At 44.7% G+C, this 25,112-nt stretch overlaps 1 protein-coding gene across 1 annotated transcript in view; it reads left to right on the top strand.

Moving 5' to 3' along the window:
• Window positions 1-25,112, top strand: part of xylt1 (xylosyltransferase I) — a 76,891-nt gene that overhangs the window by 17,244 nt on the left and 34,535 nt on the right. The window contains exon 2 of the mRNA XM_028403360.1: window positions 23,782-24,370. Within this exon, the coding sequence (XP_028259161.1) occupies window positions 23,782-24,370 (589 nt within the window). The remainder of the gene's footprint in view (window positions 1-23,781; window positions 24,371-25,112) is intronic.

Raw genomic sequence — 25,112 nt, 5'->3', positions numbered from 1 at the left:
TTGCTCCGGGTCGTGGTAGGAAAGTCTGATTGGTGGTGGTTGGGTTGTGGTGGAAAAGGATCCTGCTGGCATTCCTCTGGAGAACTGGAGTCACTGTCTTTAAATGAGATTAGGGGAGAGGACCAGAGAGACTGAGCAAACTGATGAACATATTTCCGAGTATGTCAGGTGTCTTATGTGTTTGTATGGCGACCTGAACGTCTATGTTAGTGCTGTTATTTTGGGGGGCATGTATGTGCGAGTGGATATGGATGACATGAATTTCCTCTGGCTACATCCTGTCTCTACAACAGGAGTAGACAAAACTCTGCCAGGAAATACTTAAATTGAACGTCTCCACACGCTCATTCATGAAACATGGGGACTTCCTCAGCTTCGTGTTTTTTCCTGCATTGTACATCAGAGAGTGGGAGCGGAACTGTAGAAAATGCAAGATCCAAAGAGCTGTATCAGTGTGCCAGCTTAATTAATAATTTGTTATTTATTTCTGTAATTTCATTCCCCTTTCCCTCTGCTTGATCTTTGTGTCTCACCGCCATCAGATAAACCCTGCAGTTTTGTTGAATTTTAAATGGCTGACCTGGATTCACATGCATTTCATACTGCTTGGAAACAAGATAAAAAATATATATAACACTTGATGGATTGTTTATGCTGAGCCAGGAGTCCAAAACACCAGAAAACATGTTTTCGTCAGCCAAGTATTATCAAATGTACTGCATTCTCAAAGTACATGCCTGTGTGCATGTCTGGTTTTAGCCTTGTTCTCATCAGGCAGTTTTAAATGTGACTCTGGAAAAGGTTTTTTTTTCTGTTGGTACCATGAAATACTTCAGGTTACTAAGTTTGAACCATAGACGTTATATAACTATGCACAAAGCTTTTGTGATGTCACCCATAGGTTTCTAAAGAGCAGTTTTGAGTCTCTGTGGGAAGCTCCAACTGTTGTGGTAGCATCACAGTCTGAAGCCCAGACTGGTAAACTGGTGGAGTGCGAGTGAAGCTGATGTATGCAGTTGCAGAAGAACGGAGCTTGCGGTGCGAGCTGGCACCCACCTGTCACTCAAAAGGTGTCATATCAATAATTGGGTCCTAATATTATTAAAAAATAAAAGGGAACTTATCTATAGAGACCAAAACCATTTTTTTGAGTCTATGATGCCATGATGTCATTACGGGGTCTACAGACCTACAGCTTATTCGGACACACTGATTTTGATTGATGGGAATTCAAAGCATGAATATCAGTGTGAAAGTGATTTCACAAAGTAGCATTTCTGACTTCTGTGCAGTCCATTTTGTAATAATAAGTAGTACTGGCACAGGAATAAGAAGCATAACTGACTGCATTCTCAGCCCAGAAACTCATGGATAAATCACCTCAGCTGTATACGCAGCGCCAAAACTTTAGGTGACACCTCCCAAAGGCCTAACAGGCAACACACAGCTTAGCCTGTCAGGGTGCTTACACACCTACCGCCCAGTCGTAAAAAAAAAAAAAAAAAGAGAATTGCAACCAGAAAGGCCTCGCGTCTGTTGTATGTTCAGCAAAGCACTTAAGTTGCTCTATATGTCCTGCTGTGGCGATGGAAAGCGTAGAAAGGATTGTGCCTTGTCAGACACTTTGTAGAAAAGTAATTTCCTCTTGTTTCCATTGAGGCTGGAGATAAGCCAGAACTCCCAGCCCACAGAGGAACAACTTACAGATTATACACGGTTTCTCCTGTGGCATAGAACAAACACACACACGCACACACGCACAGTAGGAACTTCATATAGGTCTCTAAAAGAAGTTTGTGATCTCAGAACCACACATAGTGTGTACAGTGACCTACACAGACACACAGTGCAACAACCTAAAAGGTGACTGTAGCAGGTGGAGTGCACCAGATACACTTCTGTATTTAAAACTTCTCATTTATTTCCATGATTCAATTATGTATTTACCTCTGCTGTATTTACTTTTGGCAGAAGCAGGATTTGGTTGAAAAAAAAAGACGGTGCATCATCAGTGTGATAACCCGCCGAGCACAACTGACAAGTACGAGAAAGAAAAGGATGGGAGCGAACGAGAGAGACGAAAGAGAGGCAAATGACAAATATGATGAAATAAAAAAAAAAGTTTTTTCGGAAAATAACACTGCGTGGGAGGAGATTTGGAGTGACCTAATTAAAATGTTGGAATCCTGAGAGGAATAAATTAAGAAAATGTCAGTTAGGCTGAGCTGGAGGAGGAGAGATTAAGAGGCGCAAGCTCAAATACTGTCTGATTTCTGCTCTTCTTCTCTTTTATCACTGCTGCATGGGAACATTGGTCTTTAGCGACAACATTGTGAGTCAGTGTTTTCCAAATATTAACCATGTGCATTCGCAGAGATGGTTTGCAGTGACGTCAACTGAAAAAAAAAACCCCCAAAAAACGGAAACATGTTAAAGGGGCAGTTCACCACAAAATAAAATCTGGAACGGCCAGTGGCTGTGAGGATGCAAGACACATGATGCTAGATGGTGACTCTCATGGTGGCGCTGGGAGGCTGATGGTGTGGGAAAGTAAAGGGACACCCTTATGTAACCTGTGACCTGCAGTGACATTTCTGTGTGGCCAATTTAATTAGATTCCATTGGATAAAAAGCCCAAATCTTTATAGATAAAACTTCCAAAACACATCTCAGTCTGAAATATATCTATATATCTATATAAATACGTTGCACTGCAGGACACAAGACAAGTAAGAATATTTTATTTTGTGTGAACTGCCCCTTTAAGTTTCCACATCATTAAAACCTAGCATCATGTAACTAGCATTCGCTCTTACTTCCACCAGCCGTCCCAGATACATTCCCCCCGTGGGGGAAGCTCCATATGGGGCCGGCATTTTTCTGCTGTGCTGGACAGGATGGGACCATACGGGCGCTGTCGGACTGCATGTAGCGTGTATTAGAACAGATGACAGCAATGGTAATGTGTCGATTGTCAACACAGAAGGGGGAGCAAGATGGAATGAACAATGAGAGGGCGGAAGAAAGGACATCTGCTACCAAGATTGGTGTTAGTTAAGGATGACTAAGTGACATGTTGACAAGAGACAGATAAGATGACTCCGTGGAACAAAGATGAAAAAGGCAAGTATCAGGGAGCCTCTGATGCCAGTGTGCTTCCGTAAACTACAAGATCTTTGATTCCACTCGCCTTTGAAGTGATCCATGGAAATAACACCATGTGGCATGCATGAATTTCAGCACTGGATAAAAAAAAAAAAGATGGAGTCTGGTGCAGAATCTTTAATGCTGAGGCTTCGCGGTGTCTTCATTGACTTGCACAGCCACAGCGTTTTCCAGCATTACCCCCCTCACACTGTTTGCACAATAAGCATTCACTTTACTTTCAATTGAAATCAATTTTGAAAGTTTAATTCCATCAAAGTTTTAACAATAAAAACTTCTGCACTGGGAAGGATGTTATATCTAATCTATTGGAAATAATCGCTCGCAAATGAACAGTAGTTCAGTTTACATTTTCCAGCAAGCCCTGAATTGAAAGTGAATTACCCCCCAACAGTTGCATGCCACACTCCACTGCAGACCTACACTGTGGAATCCAGGCATGCAGTGTTTGTTTAGAAGGCATCTATTTCATCTCTGCACTCCACAACAGCAACAGCAGGCCATTTGTTTCAATCTAACAAGAGATGCTTGCAACAAAGTGGGAATGTTTTTTTTTTTCTCCCAAAACCTCATGTCAGCTGGAGGAGGCTTTACATAATTTCTGTCATCATTCCTTATCCCAGCCTTAAATCTCCCGTGGACTGTGAGGTGTGTGGTGCTCCCCTGTTCAGCAGCAGCAGCAGCAGCAGGTATGGGCTGGTGGTTATTGGTGATACTGTTACAATGGCTGTGGGGCTACACTCCACTTAAGCTGTCACGCCTGTAATAAAGAGCAGATTTCAGTGTGAAGCAGCTCATCTGTGTGTGTGTGTGTGTGTGTGTGAAAAATGAGAGAGCATGCTGAAGCATAACACAGCATACATAGTACCTCACAGGACAAAGTCTGACTGACTGCTGGGGCCTCAGCTGGTCTGTGCCCATCCACCCTGTCTTTACCTGACTGTGGACAGTATAAGGACACAAGTGCTCTACATGGTGAAGCAAAAGATGGTTCATAATGAAATCTTCTCAGACAAATACACTGTGCTCCATGCAACCAAAACGTGCCTGTAAACCAGCTTTAGGAGCGTTTAGATGCCATCACGGAAGTTTTATCCATACTCCACGAGAACAGAGAACTCCCTCCTCGCTGCAGACGTTCTGCCCACAAAATGACGTCATTTTTCTCTCGGAGCGCCTGTTCTGCAGCTCTCTCGGACACATGGCCCGGGCAGAACTTTTTCTCTCAGTGGTGATGCGAGAACAATTGTGTGATTGGTCGGAATTTACGGGGCATGATGAATGAGGAGAAGTGGAAGAGCTTCTTCAGGTGCAGAACACACAGACAGAAGGAGGAAGTACAGCGACGATGGACAGTTTAGATGAGCAGCTGGCAAACAGCTCCTGGAAGGAGAAACACGGCGCACAGAGGAGAGCGTCTGTCCAAAAGGTGGCAATAAAAACTAATCCCAGTATTGATCACGGTGTTACAGTGGCTGGACGCTTACATTAAACTCCGGGAGACGGGATGTATTATTGCAGACAGTCATCCACACGTTCACAGAATTAAACTCACACAGACCAGAGGTCTGCTACAGTCATCTACACTGATCTTCTATTTATTGTCATGCTGTACGCCCTCTTCCCTGAGTATTATCAGCTTGTTAGGCCAGGTAACCACGACTGTGCTCACAATTTGCGACACAATTGCATTGTCAGCCTTTTGTGTGTGACGTATGCACACACACTTCTCGCAGAGTATGGTACCTCCGTACTCCCACCCAGGGAGCGAGGAGCGAGTTCTCTGTTCTCGTGAAGTATGGAACAAGCTTAAGGGTCATGTTGAGTAGCTCTGAATGGTGTTACTGTGTTGATGGTGACATACTCCACCTAATCTCCTGGTAAATCCAGCTAAAGAGTGCCAGTGGAGCTGAGGCGGTGCAGAGGTCATGATCTGAGTCGCTGTGTTATGTAACATGACTCGTTTGTTTGTTTTATTAGTTTGTACCATAAAACACTTCTTGGGCTGTAACGACACAAATTATAATTGCTGTGTAGTTTGTTTAGCCATCAGTGATCGGCACGTTTTATTTGCAACAGAAAATGACGGAGGTAGAGAATATCCAAATATGTTTTTTTCCAATGAGTTCACTATGGTGCCCTACATTGAACTCCCCATATGGGGAGCAGGGAGTGATTGAGTGATGTCGGACACAGCTCTTGATTTATTTTAGCTAACTTTATTTATAATGATTTGCAAGTAATGTCTGAGGCCGAAGCATTCGTAATGGTGTTAACAACAACAACAGGCTACAGCTTCCCTGTTTTTGCTCCAGATGGAGGTGCTGGCTGGTTGTCACCCTTCCTCAGATGTGGTGATGAGGTGTCATGATTTGCGAGCCGCTGATGCTCAATTTAGCTTAATTTAGCAACTGTAAGATATTCTGCTCAACTAAAGTTTAAGGAAGGACAGAGATTTCATTTTAATGAGCCCCAGTAGTGTTTGATCAACGATGCTGTTGTCTGACACCGCTCAGAAGTTGTTTTTTTTTTCTGTCAGTATATTTGAATCATTTTCCCTCATTTGGGCAGTTCCCAACCTTTTCATTCTTCTGCTGTACATCTGTATCTCATTTGTCTCTTTTTCAGTTTTTTGCTTCTGCTTTCTTACTCACACAGTCGCTCTGTCGCCTCAGCACTTCTCCCACTGCTGCTCTCCAGTGTGTGTGTTTGTGTGTGTGTGTGTGTGTTGTTTCTTTTCCTAGTGACATTTCCGTGCCAGGTGTGACAAATGGCAGGCAGAGAGGAAACATTTATTCCCTGCGGTGAGCTTAATTAGCCTATCAGCTAAGCCTTGGCACCAGCTTGTTTTGAAAACCACACACACACATGCACACACGTTTATCCTCAAGTCAGAATCCACCAACAAGTACACATGTAGGCATACACACATGCAGACGAATCACTTCTAAACACAAAGCACGCAGATAATTGGACAGTACAATTAAATGATGTCTAAATCACAGCTTCAATCCTTATTTTTTTTCTCTGGCTTCACATCCAGAGGGACTCAGTTGTAGCCAACCTCATCTTTTCTCTATTAAAAGGTTAAATCATTTACAAATTACAGCTCTCCTCCAGCAATTAGCATATGGTGGGTGTGCAGAGGCCATACAGGGCCGGCAGGCAAGACTGGAGGAGAGACAGTGAAGAAATTGCATGTGGAGTATCACAGCCAGTGCAGTTCTGCATCACATGTCCATCTGCATGCATCAGTGTGTGTGTGTGTGTGTGTGTGTGTGTGTTGGGGTGGAAACATCTGTCCTGATCACTGATGCCACAGTATATGTGCAGATGGAAATTGAAGATAGGGCGATGAAGAGGTCCCAGCATCCGAGCAACATGAAGCTAACATACCACTTCTAATTACACACACACAGAGGAATACAAACACGAGCTCTACAAAACAAATGAGCAGAGTCTTCTCCTCAATCTGTAGACAAATTACTGACTGCAAAAGAGACTCCATGTCTACCTCGGTCTTTCCCTCTTTCACGCTGAGCCGAAGGCCTCGGCTTGTCCCTGTGCACCCCTGCTGTGAAGAAGGAAATGAGAGCCAAAAATGTTGCTGATGCGTCTTCCTGTGTTTCTAGGCTTTGATGCCAGCCAGGTGGTGGAGGGGATATTAAGGTGCCCTTTTAAGGGTAGAAATGGGGTGGGGTGGGGGGAAGGGAGACATTGTAATTTGACCAGATTGTGTTGCGACTTGTTTTGGGTGCGGCCTGGTCAGGCAGCGCTACTGGCAACAAATGGCTTTTGATGTCTGCTTTCAAAGGTTTGGTGGGATTTTGGAGAGACTCCGTGCTGATTCGAGGTGGGATTAGCTGTGGAAAGTCAATAAAGAGTAGAGAAGCAGATTACTTTTTTGTTTTCCAGCACCTAAGCAGTGGCTGGGATGCTTTGTGCTTCAGAAATGGATGCCATGTGTGCACTGTAATGTGTTAACTTAACAAAGTTTGGGTGAATCTACCTAAGTAGCTATAAAAACAGAAGACAAGGGAGAGCTTTTAAGTCAAGCAGGAGTTACACATGACCTTCTGGTTATTAACGACAATCCACTCTGTCAAGTCAGAGAGTTTGGCATTAGTAAAAAGCCACTTATAGTTGGCTGTCAGTAGAGTTCCACTAAGAGCAGGATATAGACAGCTTCATCCTTACAATGCTGTCCTTTGGTGTTTTAAGTGTCATCATAAATTACACGTAAGATAGTTGTCAAGTTAAATGATCATTTTGCAATTTGCAGCAGATAAATAAACTGGTGTGAAACACCTAAATGATCATCTTCAAAAACGGAATCTATATTGTGTAATTCATGGTTGTCAATGGCAAATTTCTTTTTTTCTTTCTTGCCATTAAGGTTCTATGGTGGTCCACGGGAGAATGTGCAGCTCTGTGTTTCTGTGCTGTCATGCAGTATTTTTGCAGACTGGGTCTGTATGTGCGACGAAGAGTTTTACAGAACAATCCAATCAAAGATATCACTTGTCCAACCACTTCTTTACTACTAAACAAAGCTGAGAACTGAGCAGTCCCTTTTAACATTAAAGGGTCAGTGTCCTAATCAATAATCTGGAACACAGGGGTTTTGTATTTCCGTAGGACCACTGGGAACCACAGTTTTGTGCACAGTGAAGGTGCCTAAGGGGGAGGAATCCTAATAATAATACAGGGGTTTTGTTTGTTTATGCACTTATTACAAAAGAAAAAACACGAAATACTCCTTTTGCTTTTTCTTTGATCCGTTAAGTTTCCTTAAACTGTAAAAACAGCTTAAAGTCTGAAATCTCCTCTCTGCCTCAGGATCTTCTGTGCTGGACAGTGGGGCCTTCAATCATTTAGAAGTTTTAATGATCTGTGTGTCAGACCGAAAGATCGTATCAGCCGTCTGTGCTCTTCTTATTGCTAGCTTAGGTTCTTAACTCCTCACCTTCACTCCCCCCCCCCCATCCGACTGCTTTTCCCGTTTTTCTCTGATCTTTATCTCGCCAGCTTTCCTCCGGACGGATGACTCTTTACTAACTCTGTAATTTTTGAAAGCTGTTGACTGCAGAACGCGGCCTGTTGTTTTCATTTTGCGGTGGCAGCTCAGCCACATTACACAGTGGCTGTGTGTGTGTGTCTGTCTCACTGTATCACAGCTGTTTGGAGAAGAGTCATTAGTCGTGTGCATTTGTTGTGCAAATGCAAATCTGACCACATGATGTGACTCCCAAATGAATTGATTACAATCATTTGGAAAATTGTATTCAAAACAAATGTTTAACTGCTCAGCATGCAAAATGCATTTAGCGAATGTAAATGCAACAACTGAACCATTCACGCTTCTGAAAAAGTAATTTTTAGAGTATTTCTGCTTCAGTAAACATTCATGCTGCACCCCCGACAGATCCCCCCCCCCCCCCCCCCCCCCTCCCCAGTTCTCACAGCGGATAGACCAACCAGCAACTTCCTCCACATGCTGCTTCTGATTCCTGCAGCAAAGCCTCAACCTTCTGTCTGACAGGCTAGAAGCCGTTATAAGATTGTGACCAGAATCAAAATATCCACTGTGGAAATAATTGGAACCCTCAAGGGGTCCTCACTTACTCACTGTGCACGGCAAAATAACAACCAGTGGGCCATATCCAGTCCTCCAACAAAAATACTTCAGCCTCTAATGAAGGCTGCCTCTTCATCGTGTGAAACAAGAGTTTTTTTTTTCATAAATTCACTGTCAATGACTGGCTTGTGTTAATACCAATAAACAGGGCTTTGTAACAGCAAACACAATCAATGACTGGAGTCTTAAACAGGGAGCAGCCTTATCAGTCAAAGGCAACAACAACAGCAGACATGGAGGAAATAGTTCAGATAACCCACCCAGGATTCATTGATATGCTGTAACTAAAAACATTCAGGTCAGTCCTTTTATTTTTGCTTGTTGCATGATTAATCCTGCACGGTGTTGCGTGGATCAGTGCCTGCCAATCCACCTCTCATTAGGCAGAGGGACACACAACCACTAAAGCTGGATCCATACTCCATGAGAACAGAGAACTCCCTTCCCCCTGCCGATGTTACGCCCACAAAATGACGTCATTTTTCTCTCGGACCACCCGGTGTGCAGCGCTCTCGGACACATGGCCCGGGCAGAACTTTTTCTCTCAAGGCTGTGCGTCAACCATGCTGTGATTAGTCTGCTACAGGCAGCTACACTGATCTTCTATCTATTGTCATGCTGTACGCCCTCTTCCCTGAGCATTATCAGCTCTTTAGGCCAGGTAACCACGACTGTGCACACAATTTGCAACACAATTGCATTGTCAACCTTTTGTGTGTGACGTGTGTTGCGAAGGGCCGTATGAGGAGTTCTGCACACACACGTCTCACGGAGTATGGTACCTCCGTCTTACCACCCATGGAGCGAGTTCTCTCTTCTCTGTTCTCTGTTCTCTGTTCTCGTGGAGTATGGAACAGCGTTTACACTCACACACATATGGGTTGCTCCCTGCTGTGAGGTGACAGTGCTACACAGACACTTCAGTCCCTACCTCTGCTGGACAGGCACTTCTGAAACATTTTACCATCAGAAGCAGACACAACAGTGAAGCTTTTGGTTTTGTATAATGTGTTTCTCTCAAGGATAAAACAAACTCACAGTCCTCATGTTCAGCTTCTTCATTATATTTCTACAAATCAGATCCAAAATATTGATGATTGACATCTGAAGCAACCCAAATGAATCCCTCAGCTTCCTCAGCATGAAGGCTTGTTTATAATGAGAATCCACATGTCTTATTAATGATTCAGTCATCCACCCTGAGCTCTTAGCTCTCATTACAGAAACGTAGATGTCTTTTGCACCCTCTTAGCCTGGGGTATCGGTGTGTCATCTAATCTTTTGCTAAATGCTTTTTTCTTTTCTTCACACTGTAACTCCTGTTCAGCTCTCCTCCTCCTGTCCTCCCAGGACGAGCTCAAGCTCTCACATAAGACTCGAGGTGATTAGCATGGTGCCGTCTCATCTGTTCGTCTTCTGTTTTACCCCACTGCGAGCCTGTCACCACAGAAACTCCTTTCCTCTGCAGGTATCGCAGCAGACTTCTCTGTGTCCTTTTGTTTTGTTAGAGTGACGCAGGTCACTGACAGTTTATGCAATTTGCAACATTGTGTTCTGAGGGGAAAAAAAGAAAACCTGATACAGTGAGGTTCTTGTCTGCACAAAGAGACAGAACGAGACAAAGCACGAAACTCATTAGCGCTCATGTAGAGATGTATGTGGATGTAATTAACAACTGCTTTGTGTCCCCTTGACAACAGAGATGCTTTAGCTATATCAAGCTGACCATCTTAAAGGCTGCAGAGATGTTTAAATGTTCATAGTTTGGATTTTTTTGAAAGATTTTATCTTCAGCAGAACATGAGAGTGTGAGCTGACATTATTGAGTTAATCTGTAATCTTATTCTGTGAAAGGTAAGGAGACTTACCATCTGAATATCTTTTCTTGCTCAGATTAATCTTATGTAAGGGTTAAATTGGGGTGTTTCCATGAAAGCATCTTGTAATTAGCACTGAATCTGATTTAACTCATGCAGCAGCTGGAGTCTGGTGAGATTGCAAGATGACACAATAATCTATCTTGCCAGGTTCAGATCAATTTTGTTGAAGGCAGCAAGAAGCTATCTGATAATTCCCTGCTCTTCCCAAACAGTCTCCAATGACAACAAGCCATCTGGTGTGTGTTCTATCTTAAACAGAAGTAATTCAGATGTAGGCATTGACAGGATGTTAACTAAGTGATCGATCAGTTTGACCTCTTCAAACTGATCAATGTTGTTAACTCATTGAGTCTAGCGGTTCTTTACTCTAAATGCGACTACATAATTGTACTGTCATGGCCGTTCAATGAGCCACGCTGCTTACAAATGTTTACAGAATTTCTATAATTAAAATAATTACCAAACATTGTACATCCTCAGCAGACATGAAGACAAACTGCCCTCTGTTTCTTGTTTCGTTTTTCATCTTTTCCCCTCAATAACAGAGACACAACTACTCACACAATCAAAGACGCTTCTATTTTTAGTGAAGCTGGCCATCAGGGGATATTTTTTTTCGCTTCTCCAAATTATTTATGTTACACAATTATGTGCTTGTGCAGGCTCGTTCTGTTGGCAGAATTTGTGGTTGCATTGTGGAAGTGAAACTGTAGTGTAGTGTACTGCTGTGATATATTTGCACATAACTGACATGACAGACACTTTGACTCATGACTTTTTTTTGGGGGGGGGGGGGTTAGCCTTCCCATATACTAACAACACAGTGATGAATGAATGGTACATATTGCAGGAGCTTGTCACAGTCTGTGTTGGTATGACCTCTGACCCCTGCTGGAGGAGTCACGCTGGGGTCATGCTGTGTCACCGCTGTGTCACACAGATGTCTGACATCGCAGCCACTCTACAGTATGTCCGCTCACACACACACACACACACACACACACACACACTCCAGACCTTACATCATATATTCACATGTCGTTCCCACCAGTCCATTCATGCAGAAGAAAGAGACCACCCCCCCCCAGCCTGTTTGTTCAAACTTTTTTTTACTTTTCATGATACTTTCTGTGTTGTTCTTTGTCCTCTGATCTGTTTGGGGCCTCTGTAAAATGTTTGTGGAGGGCCCTTCTCCTCTGGCACACACACATACACACACACCCCACCGTGTTTGCGCCCTTATAGATCAGCTGTAGGATCCCACAGTGCTCTCTGCCCATGTGGCCTCAATGCACAGAAAGGATCATGTGTTGCGTCGCCATTCAGCGGGGGCCCATGATGTCATGTCAGGGAAATTGCCTTCGTCTCCCTCACACACACGAACACACACACACTGCACAGAGACGCAGCCCCTCCCCCGCTCTCCTTTCTTCTCATCGCCGTGGTGAATGGAATTGCATGGCTGTGCAGTTCAATCACTGTCAAGTGCAAAGAAAAGGGGTCTCTTGTGCAAAATTTCATGATTCACAATTGATTAAATAGGGGTGTCATTTCATGGCTGAACAGGGAGGTGTGTGTGTGTGGGGGGGGGGGAGTAAGGCTTTTTCATGCCCTTGTGAGATATGGCTCAGAAATCGCCTGATGGGCCCCATTCAGTGCTGAGATGTAAAGTTTTTGAGATTTTTTTTTGAGAGCTAAATAGGAGCCTGTACAAGGGAGGGGGGTGCGGGGAAGGGGGGAGGGGGCACAGTAGGAGAATTGGCAGTATCTTCTCATGGCTTGTTAAAAGGCTTTCATGCTCTTGAGAGATATAGTCCTAATATACTGTATATAAATGGCTGTCATGTGGAAACTCCCAGGGTTTACCCAGCGGGGGGAAGCAGCAGAGGACAGAGGACAGGAAGTTGTTTTTAGAATAGAAGAGAAGGAATGATGACAGCTTTAAAGGACTTCTGCAGAGGTGATCCTAGTGTGCTCTGCAATGAGTCACTTTCTTGAGTTATTAGTTAAGTCAGAAACGCGTGAAAAGAAGATGGCAAATAATTCGGATGACACACAGGTTTACAGTCGAAACATGACCTGACTGTGTGAGTGACCACATTCCCACCACAGCTCCACTGTGCTTTGCTTGTACTCAGATTAAGCAGGAGGTAGAGACCATTGACAGTAAAAAATGATGTGGGAGGCTTTGGGAGGCTCCGACCGCCGCCATGTTGGCAGCGTCGAAGTCTGCCTAAAGTCAAAATACAGAAAAAGAGTTGGAGCACGAGTGGAGCAGAGGCAAAGGGACCACACAATTCACTAAACGGGAACTTATCAATAAAGACCAGAAACCAACCTGTAAACATGTTTGGGCTGTAAAGATGGCCATTTTAACACGAGAGTCTGTTGGAGCCAGCCCCTATTGGCTGTGGTGTGAACTACACTTCTGCATTGGCTTCATGTCTGAGCCCTGGAGGCTGCCTCTTGAGGTAGGCAGCCAAGATGGCGATGCCTGGAAACATCACTCAGTCTGTCTTCTCTCAAACAGATGCTACTGTTCATGCTCGCTGGTACTCTAATTTGATGCATGTGGAATCTTCATTCAAACGAGGCCATATTCTAATCTGATAATCAGCACATGCAACTCTGCTCTGAAGGAGAACTATATACAATGGCCCTTTTTTTTTACTTTTGAACCCAAAAAACGCGTTCAGATCAATTCTGATGGATAGTTGAGAATTAGTGAGAATTACACAAGCACCCAATAGAAAAATGCTGCTGTGCAGGGTTAATGTGCACTATTTATTACACCTCTCTCTACTGTACGTAATAAAAAAAACTGTGGCGCTCTCAAACTCAGTGCTCTGCCCGGCTCCTGGTTCAGGCTGGCTCCACTGCAGAGAAATCACATATTATACCACAGTCACACACACACACAGGCCCCAGGATCAATGTGACTTGCACTAAACCAGTCTCACGAGTTACTTGTGTGTGTGTGTGCGTGTGTGGAAGTGCACATTTTTAGGGCCCGAGCACCGAATGGTGCAAGAGCCCTATTGAAACCCTTAGGATTATTATTTTTTTTTTTCCCCCCCTTTGATCGCCTTTTTGGGGGCCTTAACAAGCCCAAAAACTCACCAAACTTGGTAGAAAAATTCATTCGTCCGAAAAATTTTGAAATTTGCTGACTTTTGAAACGCACATAGAAAAATGGCTCTATAGCGCCCCCAACGCGTAGCCCCTCTGGCCGGTTTGACACAGGATTATGAAAATTGGCACACATGTGTATCACCTCAAGACGCACAAAAAAGTCTCTTGGACCCCCCCTCCAAACCCAACAGGAAGCCCGCCATTTTACCTTTTGTGGCCATTTTTGGCGATGTGTGACCCTACTGCAAAACTTTTCACACCTCGCATACTTTATCGGATTGAGCTGAAAGTCGCTGTGTCCACTCAGGACACCATAGGGAATAGACGCATTCCAAAACTCTTACAAAACTCTGATGGTGTGGCCGGGGCGTGGCCTCAAAGTTTGACCATTTCAGAGGAAACAGGAAGTCTCTATAACTTCTTCGTTTTCTGTCCGATCTGTACGAAATGTCACATGTATGATCAGAGTCTGACCCTAAACACATCTATACAACAATATTGAGGCTTTGACAGAGCGCCACCTACTGGCTACACAAAATGTTGTGTTTTCATAGGTTTTTCTGCCTGCCCCTGTGGCCTGTTTTGAGTAGGGTCATGAAAATTGGCACACATGTGTATCACCCCAAGATGCACAAAAAAGTCTCTTGGACCCCCCCTCCAAACCCAACAGGAAGTCCGCCATTTTTAAATTTCTGTTAATTTTTGGCAATTTGTGACTCTGCTACAAAACTTTTCACGCCTCGCATACTTCATCCAATCAAGCTGAAAATCGCTGTGTCCACTCAGGACACCATAGGGAATAGACGCATTCCAAAACTCTTACAAAAGTCTGAAGGTGTGGTGGGGGCGTGGCCTCAAAGTTGACCATTCGCCATTACAAAGGAACTCCCTGTATTTTTTGCCCTAACGCGTAGCCCCGCTGGCCAGTTTGACAGAGGATCATGAAAATTGGCACACATGTGTATCACCCCAAGACGCACAAAAAACTCTCTTGGACCCCCCCTCCAAACCCAACAGGAAGTCCGCCATTTTGACTTTTGTGGCCATTTTTTGCCTATTTGTGACCCTGCTTCAAAACTTTTCACGCATCACAAACTTCATGCAATTGAGCTGAAATTCACTGTGTCCACTCAGGACACCATAGGGAATAGACGCATTCCAACACTCTTTCAAAAGTATTACCGTGTGGCAGGGGAGTGGCCTCAAAGTTGACCATTCGCCATTACAAAGGAACTCGCTGTGTTTTATGCAGTACTACCCATATACTTTATGCAATGTGGACAAAATGTTACAGTACTGCTATGGACCCGGGTCTGAACAGATATATATGCTAATAGGATGATTCGGTCATAGCGCCACCTACTGGTAGCAGGAAAGTTTGGTTGTAAACATGTGTTTGTTGTATATCTGTGGAAATGAGAGGAGGAGAGCATAGCACAGGACAGTATAGGAGACGAGAGCATAGGAGAGAAGACTGCGATGACCCTGCGGATCGCAAGGTGCGCGAGGGCCCGCAATGCTGCTTGCAGCTTTAATTGTGTGTTTGTGTGTGTAGTAATCCTTCTATGTAAGCTGCTGGGATGCCAAGTAAAGATTTTTAGGGGGAGAAGGCAAACCAAACCTTGTGAGACTCAGGCATGGCGGCTTCACTTTTGCCACATGCTTTAGGGATTTTAGCTCAAACATTGTTCTCAGTGTGAGTTTCCTTGTTGTTGCTACACACTCAGAAATAAACCGTTTGGGTTATTTAAGGTCATCTCTCAACTCAGTTTCTTCTTAATCCAATTTTAAAGGGAAGGTTCCAGAAGGAAATACTGTTAATATGAACACAGTCCTTTACAGTACTGTCTTATTTTTTCCACTGTAGCAGTTCCATAAGAGTGAGCAGATTCTAAATCAAATTATGCCCATTTTTAACGACTCATTTATAATTCAAACATTTACCGAGTGCAGGAGAAGAATTAGCTTGAATTCCTGGATTTCTGAAGCCCAAAACAGCCAAGAGTCTATAATGGTCCAAAGTGTGCGCCTGGAATACTGATAGTACAACAGTAGTACATGAAGAATTAGTGACCAGAGAGAACAAAGGATTTTTTTTTTTGCATTGCATTGCAGGAGAAAGCTAATTAAACACAGAAGTGGCTGTATTGAACATTTGGCACTGAATCTGAAGAATAAAGGCAAAACAACTGCTGTCTGGGAAGGAAGCTGGAAGAAAGAGGAGTTTTTATTTTATTGATACCTCCTCTAGTTGGCTTTCTTCCCCGTCCCTACACAGTATTTTTTACATATTCTAATATCAAAAAATGTATAATGGTGCAGTTTGTCCAGACACAGCAAGGGAAAGGTTTGTCAAGGTGGAAAATACGTGTTTTTCTAAGTGAGATATCCCGATTTAGGATGAATTAAGTTCATCTATCTATCAGTCTGAGAAAGGTGATGAACTTAGCATTGCATAAAGACCGGAACCAGGGGGAAACAGCAGAGCTATGTTACAATCGCCTAATCTGATTCCACCTCTGTAACCTTTAATTTAATAAGACAAGAGAAATTGCATTTAAAGAGTTAAGAGCCAGGTCAGTCTGGAAAGCTAGCTAAGATTTAAAGTCCTTCTTCTTCATTAGCATCACCATAGCAAATATGTCAACAAGATCAACTATAAAATATGAAATTATTGTATTTTGAGCATCATCACATAAATATGACAGCTGGGTCAGTATCATAGTTTCACTGTCTTTATAAACCACATCTACTGTCTTATCTTGATATTTCCATTTTATTATATATAAATGATCTATTTAAAACAGTTAGGCGATATCTATAAATAAACAGGCAGAGCTGCTGCAAACCTCTGAAGAAGTGTCAGCCTGTACACGCCCACACTGTCCTGAGAAGTGGCCTGATGAATCAAAGCGGTCCTGATCACCTCACTTGTAGCCTTAATGTGATATTTGTGCAGTAATACCCCAGGATGAGATGTGAGGTTCATTTATCAACAGGCTATCAAGGGACATCCATGCTCTGAGTGGGCTGCATGTTATATATGCACAGGTAGAGCTTGGGGAGGACTGCAATATGCTGCCAGTGGAATGCACATAAATTGTGAGGGAAGGAAAAGTATTTTGTAATTCCACTATAGCCCCGAAGAAACTCCCCAGAGATTCCGGTGGAATTGATAAACTTCCTCATATGTGTCTTTGTGGCGAGCTTCTACATGCAGAGCTGTGCTGTCCGTATTTTGAGGAAGAAGACTTTTTTCTTTTTTTCTGTTGTGGTTTCAGAGTTTTGGGTCTTTTTTTTTTTTTTGTCTCTATGCCGACTTCAAATCCGTACTTGCAAATATAGTCTGTAAAGCCGTATAATTACGACAAAAGAATGTCCAGCAGGAAGTAGAAATTCTACAGCAGCTTGTAAGTTCACCTCTGGCCCCTGTCTCAAGCCTCAGATCATTGTTTCCCAAAGTCTTTAATCTGTTCTCAGTGGTTTCATGCAGACGTTTAAAAAAAATTTTTTTTAAATATCCTTTCTGGGCAACATTTCCCCAAATGTATGTTCCTACACTGGAAGTTTCAGCTCTCTCGGGCTTCTAGACACATGCTCCCACTTCAGCTCTGTAACTCCGGGGTTTGTTGCTGGGCACACAAGAAGCTTCAGCGCATACCAGACTGCTCATTCAAAGCCGCCGCTAATCATGCATTTGCACACACATGCGCACACTGACATTACATGTGACCAGCATTCTCCAGTTTTAGGCTTAAGGGGTTGAAGGGGTTGGAAGAAAAAGAAAGGCTCAGATTCAGACAGCCTTGCTGTACGATTTTAGTGGTTTTTTTTGTGTCATAACGTAGAAATGTGCAGCCACCCCCCCCCCCCCCCTTCTCTCATCTCTTGGTGATAAGCCATGATAAGTAAGACTTCTAAGAAGTCACTAAGCATTTAGGTTGTCCCCGCTCTACCCTGGCTCATTCCTCCACACAGTGTCCTGAGGTGGTGGAGCAGCTGTGAACCAAGTCTGTCAGTGTATCAGTCACCCCTGTCATGCCAGACGCCACAACTTGCTCAGAGTGATGCAGGAATTCACTTCAGGTAATTAATCTGAGCTCGTTAGCCACATGGCAAGCAGGTCTTAGCACACATGCTCCCGAGGTGATGCAGCACTCACCTACTTACACCCAGGCATACTGTAGTTCCTAACACACTTAGCTATACGTGTGCATACATTGTGGTTGTCCGCATAGCTGTCCATACAGCAGCTTGTGTTGACAGAGTGCGCGCTGCTGGCACACACAGTAGCTTATCTCGGCTCGGCCCCATAGGAATGATGTCTTTTAAAGCAAGCGGGCTGGGAGGGTGGGGTGAAACTGATATGTGCTGCTACCTTGCTCTCCCTCACATCTACCTTGGGACTGCTACAGCAAATGATGGCATTAGAGGAGGAGGGGAGGGGCGGAGCAGATGAACTGCTTTCCCTTCCTAGAGCGAGGGATGATACAGCAGAGGGGAGGAGGAGAGGGGTGAAGCTGGACAGGTGCTGAGAGAGAGATATGTGCTTCTTTTCCTCTGCTGCACGGGAGATTCATGGAATGGAGAGAAAGAGAGAAAAAGGACAGGTGAAATATTTCCCCCTGTGGCAGATGAAATGAGGGAAAGTGGAAAGGGCCAGCTCTGTATTGAGAAATGGACTAAACCATCCCCAGAGGGGGTGCTGAAAGTCTCAGCTCCACAGGCCTCTCTCTAAATGTACCTACCAGTGATGGATGATTTTTACGTTTACCCCTTCTGCTTTTTCCTCACTCCTCAGCAGAGCTCAGGGAGCGTTTTTGTGTGTGTGTGTGTGTGTGTGACACCAGCTCACAGCAGGGTAGGCAATCCTGGCTTCGCCTCCCTGACATTCCCAGGGAGCAGAAAACATATCCCCTGTAACAATCGATAGCCACTCCCCTCTCCCCGGCTCCAAATCCCATCTGCAGCCCAACGCAGCCGCCCTATCTCCGATGGCCGCCACTACTATTAATTCTGCACCCCACCGCTTCCTGCTTAGAGCCCAGTCCCTGAGATTAAAGAGCAGCACAGCTACTGAAGTCCTTTGCTCACAGGAGGAGGGCGAGGAGGGGAGGGAGAAGGAGAAGGCAGCACAGTGTGTTTATCCAGAGGAATCTCCTCTGTGCTAGCTTACAAATACTACTCATTTCCACTTCAGGCCACATGGGGCTAACCCTGCCTGACTCTTCCCCGTGTCAATTAATTTGCAACAAATCAAATTCTTTGTAATGATTTAGCTCCAGCCACCCACAAAGAATAGCCAGCAGGGATGCATTCAAAGTAATACTGTCATTTAAATACAGCAATCTAGTAGTCAAACATGGCAAATATATTAGGTAATCAGTCAGTTATTGAGCCTCTTGGATCATTCTATCTACACTCAACAAAAATATAAACGCAACACTTTTGTTTTTGCTCCCATGTTTCATGAGATGGACTTGAAGATCTAAACTTCATTCCAGATACACAATATTACCATTCCTCTCAAACATTGTTCACAAATCTGTCTAAATGTGTGATAGTGAGCACTTCTGCTTTGCTGAGATAATCCATCCCACCTCACAGGTGTGCCACATCAAGATGCTGATCTGACATCATGATTAGTGCACAGGTGTACCTCAAACTGCCCACAATAAAAGGCCACCCTGAAATGTGCAGTTTTGTCTCACAGCAAAATGCCACAGATGCCACAAGCATTGAGGGAGCGTGCAATTGGCATGCTGACAGCAGGAATGTCAACCAGATCTGTTGCTCGTGCATTGAATGTTCATTTCTCCACCATAAGCCGTCTCCAAAGGCGTTTCAGAGAATATGGCAGTACATCCAACCGGCCTCACAACCGCAGACCACGAGTAACCACACCAGCCCAGGACCTCCACATCCAGCAGGTTCACCTCCGAGATCGTCTGAGACCAGCCACTCAGACAGCTGCTGAAACAATTGGTTTGCATAACCAAACAATTTCTGCACAAACTGTCAGAAACCGTCTCAGGGAAGCTCAACTGCATGCTCGTCGTCCTCATCGGGGTCTTAACCTGACTCCAGATCGTCGCCGTAACAGACTTGAGTGGGCAAATGCTCACATTCGATGGCGTCTAGCACGTTGGAGAGGTGTTCTCTTCACGGATGAATCTCGGTTTACATTGTTCAGGGCAGATGGCAGACAGCGTGTGTGGCGTCGTGTGGGTGAGCGCTTTGCTGATGTCAGTGTTGTGGATCGAGTGGCCCATGGTGGTGGTGGGGTCATGGTATGGGCAGGCATCTGTTATGGACGAAGAACACAGGTGCATTTTATTGATGGCATTTTGAATGCACAGAGATACCGTGATGAGATCCTGAGGCCCATTGTTGTGCCATACATCCATGAACATCACCTCATGTTTCAGCAAGATAATGCACGGCCCCATGTTGCAAGGATCTGTACACAATTCTTGGAAGCTGAAAATGTCCCAGTTCTTGCATGGCCAGCATACTCACCGGACATGTCACCCATTGAACATGTTTGGGATGTGCTTGACCGGCGTATACGACAGCGTGCACCAGTTCCCACTAATATCCAGCAACTTCGCACAGCCATTGAAGAGGAGTGGACCAACATTCCACAGGCCACAATAGACAATCTGATAAACTCTATGCGAAGAAGATGTGTTGCACTGCATGAGGCAAATGGTGGTCACACCAGATACTGACTGGTTCTGAGTCCCCAGACCGCCAATAAAGCAGAAACAAAATGCACATTTCAGGGTGGCCTTTTATTGTGGGCAGTTTAAGGTACACCTGTGCACTAATCATGATGTCAGATCAGCATCTTGATGTGGCACACCTGTGAGGTGGGATGGATTATCTCAGCAAAGCAGAAGTGCTCACTATCACACATTTAGACAGATTTGTGAACAATGTTTGAGAGGAATGGTAATATTGTGTATCTGGAATGAAGTTTAGATCTTCAAGTCCATCTCATGAAACATGGGAGCAAAAACAAAAGTGTTGCGTTTATATTTTTGTTGAGTGTATGTTAACTTCACTCTAGTTAGATATGCTTCTTTTTATTGTAGTAGTGCTTGTGTTTGTTTCAAATGAAGCTTGGAGTCAGGTTGAATGACGTCGGTGTATCACCCGCAGCAGGCGGTTGTTGACATGCTCCCATTTTGAGGTGACAGACAGAGATACCAACAATGCAGAAGTGACCCTGTTGTACAGCTCTCTTCAAAGGCACCAGACTCCACTGACAAAAACAGCAATTTTTAGCTCTCGCCCAGCAGCTGCAGCAAAGCTGACGGGCGACTGAGGTTTCAGTTCCCCAGACACGAAGGCCTGCTGACAGCAAGCTGATAGTGTAAAGTTCAAATCATACTGTTTTTAAAAGGAATACGTGTGTTTTCCTAAAAACTGGTGCTATTAGCTTAGCATAGTCTTTTAGCAGTATCTCCTAAGAACCATTTGCCAGTTGAGAAATGGCCCAGCACAAAACTCATGCAAGAATTTCCACACTTAATAAACAAAGACGTACAAATTTGGCCCCGTTCACACTGGAGAAAGTTAATCCAGCTAGAGTAGGATTGTATCTGGATAGTCTTTAAACTGGATCAGTTCAGACCTATTTTCAAATCACGCGCATGTCCGCACTCAATCCAGCTTAATCCGGCTTGTTTGCAATCCTCCAAACCGCTAGGTGGCGCCTCGTAATATACAGAGTCCGTTCAGGCCGCGGTAGGACTGCGCGTGTGCGCATGCGTCATGCGTTTTCACTATCCCCGTGAACGGAAGTATCACAACGATAACCGAAAGTAGCACATCGCTAACCGGAAGTAGCACGTTGCTAGCCGGATTCGGACCTGAGCCACATTTGAGCCAATCCGTTTTGTTCTTATACATCTTATACACATTTCTTCTTATTTGTGATATCTTTGTGCTGATAAGCTAAGGCACTCTGTTGTCTTGTGTGTGTTATTTTTACTTTGCCCAGTCTGGCATTTTTTCCAATTTAACTGTGTCCCTCATCTTCTCATGTCTCCTCTCACAGCAGGAGTCAAAGCGGGAGTACCTCAGGGGCAAACACATGCTCCCTCTGCTTTACTTGCTCTCGCTCTCTGCGTCTCTTTTAAACACAGACACACTCAAGTATACTTTTTTTCAGGCAGGGGAGACGCATGTGCTGTACACAGACTCATTTTACCTCTGCAAACATCCAGTGACTTGCACTGCATGGATTAGCTTCCTAAAGCATTCCCTTTGAAACTGTACAAGCAGGGATTTCTTTTTAGGTGATCACTGGCCTAAGCAGCTGTTACACACAGGATTAGCAGGTTCTGCCATTCAGACAAACATGGTCTGTTTAAACTGGCAGGGTGAAGAAAGGAGAAAAAGACAAGGAGAGGAGAAAGAGAGATGTTATGACAGGCAGGAGGAGAGATATAAGTCAAGAATAATAAAGGAGAGAAGAAGAAATGGAGGTTCTGGAGATGTGAAATGGGGAAGAGATGGGGAGCAGAAGTGATAAGAGGTGAATGGAGCAGAGAAGACGGGTGTGTGAGGAGAAGTGTGAAGGGCAGAGGAGAGGAGAGGAGAAGAGAAGAGAGGCAGAAAAGCTCAAAGGTATCCAGTGTTGCGAGAATCAGACCTCTGCCAAGGAAGAAGCTTAAAAAGAACTGACAATGAGAATGTTGTTCTCCCTCTGTTTTTCATCCAGGTTTTTGTTTCTTGTTTCACTTGTGTAATATCATCCCCCTCCTGTCTCTCTCAGTGTGAAAGTGTGTCATGTGGCCACCTCTGTAATTGCGCTTGCAGAAGGTGTTTACAGAGAGGGGAGGCTGATGGGCTGATAACAGGCCCGGCTTTAGGGGTGGAAAGACATTTCCATGCTGAGCTGCTTTTTGCTCACAATAGCATCTCACTTGCTTCCCCTTGTGTCTCTCACCTCACCTGCTTCCATTCTGTCTCACATACCTCACATTGCACTCGCCCACCCCCGTTCTTTCTCTCCTCTCTCTTGTGTCTTGTAAATGCAGAAACACATCAGGAATCCCTGGCGTTATGAGCTTTATCTTTCCTTGGCTGCTGTTTTTTTTTTGTCATTCCGGTCCCCCGTCACTTTTATACCTACACTTCTACTCTTGTGTATCATGCAAGGTGTGTGACAGCGGTGTGGCACTCAGGCAGCTTTCTTAATGTTTTCGTTTGATGCATCGCAGCACATTTTACTGGAACAAACCGGGCCCTTCCTGGGAGCAGAACTCATGCCTCGTGTCACTGCTCCCTCGCCTCACACTCTCCTCTATCACTCATTACCCCTTTTCCTCTGCGCTCGTCCTTTGCTTTCAGCCTATTCTACCAGAAAGATAGAGAAATTGTACATTCTGACACTCATGCACACACACACACACAGACACACACTATCTCATATATGCAGACACACAGCACTGACAAGTTCAGCCTTTCCAGTTAGGCGTCCCACCACTACTATTTCCTCTCATGTGGCTCCAGTGAAAAAGGAATTGTACACACATGCATGAACACAAACTCCCACACAAACTCACACTCATATTCTGGCCCTTTATCCCTTCTTGGTAATCTGTTTACGGAGCACTGGGCCCATTTGAGGGAGAATTTAATTGAAACCAGGGCTAATCTGATGATGGCACAGAGCGGCGGAGCCCTCGGCCCCGCATCACCTCCAGTTTGGTTGCACCTTGTAGTCCTCACACTCGATACCTTGCTACTTCATTTCATGCCTCACGCTTCAATGCGGCGCTGCCCACTCATACATGCCACATTGATTGTTAATCCGACACTTGATATGCACTGTGCTCACTCAATTCTGATCTTGTTTTTCTTGTTTGTGCCCCCCCCCCTCCTCTTCCTCTCCCCTCGCTCTCCACTGTTTGCACTTCTCTTGTCTTTCTATTCCCTGTCTCTTTTATCCAGGATGGATATTACTCCCATCGGCCCAAGGAGAAAAGTAGAGTCGACAGCAACAATGAGAACTCAGTGCCCAAAGACTTTGAGAATATAGACAATAGTAACTTTGGTGCTCGCTCACAGCCGCACCGGCAATCTGTAGGTGCCACCAGCAGAAAGCAGCAGCGGGAGCACCTGCAGGAGAAGGCCCACGCCCAGCAGCAAGCCTGGCGGGACAACTCCCCCAGTCTGAGTCGCAGCTCCAACGAGGTTCTCCCCATCAACCGCCAGCCGCCAGTAGTTGGCAGCAACACCTCCTACACAGGTGGACAGGGCACGGCGGGAGGACAGCGGCAGCACTATCGTGCCTCACAGACCCAGCAGGCCCAGTCACAGCACAGACATCAGCACACCCACAAGAGGCAGGCGACTGCGGCGACGCTGGAAGTGACCTACGACCAGCCACCCAAGTGCGAGATCAGCGGGAAGGAAGCCATTTCGGCTCTGTCCAGAGCCAAGAGCAAGGAGTGTCGGCAACAGATCGCTGAGGTTTACTGCAGGCACAAGGAGGGACAGTTGATGCCTGAGAAGGTCACTCGCTACTGCCCCCTTGAGGGTGAGTCCATCGCTGTAATTTACTGATTGTTTGATCATTAAATTTAAAGTAGAAATATTAATGCTACAGGACCAGAGAGAACAGCTGTGATTCCCATTAAAAAAACTGTAGCAAGACGTCAACAATCAGACTATCCCAAAAGTTTAAAATCAATGCAGTTTTGCACCCAGAATGCACTGGGCTCACTGCCCTCTTAGTTTGTTGCTACTGCAATTGTTCATTTCCACAACAGCCATTTTTAGAAGATACAAAACTGATTTAATATCTGCAAGGTTTCCCTCGTTTTGGGAGATCTATGATGCTCAAAGGTGCTGAAAGTCTTCAAAAAAAATCCCCTCTAACATAAACATGTCTCAACCAAATAAATAGAGTGTCACATTTTTGAGAATGTGACACTCAAAGACTTAAAGGTAGGGTAGGAGATTTTGAAAACTCAGTGAGAGTCAGTCAGATTTCGAAAGTAAACACACGCCCCTTTCTCTCGAAGCCACGCCTCCCATTCACATTGACGCTCATTACCTGAAGACGAGCTATGACTTCGGCCATCATGCACGTACCTCTCTGGTGCGTGCAGAGCAGGAAGAGAGTGACAACCAGCCAATACTCTGTGCGGGGTCCACAATGTTTTTAGCGTTTTATAGCTTCCACAGATGATTCATATTCTTCCCTTTAATGTGAAACTGCCGAACTAATTGGTTGCTATCGGATTGTAAAGAGAAGTTACACTAATTTAACAAAAAGT

This window comes from Parambassis ranga, chromosome 1 (assembly GCF_900634625.1).
Source record: "Parambassis ranga chromosome 1, fParRan2.1, whole genome shotgun sequence".
In the NCBI taxonomy this organism is placed as follows: Eukaryota; Metazoa; Chordata; class Actinopteri; family Ambassidae; genus Parambassis; species Parambassis ranga.
This window is presented reverse-complemented; position numbering and strand designations above follow the sequence as displayed.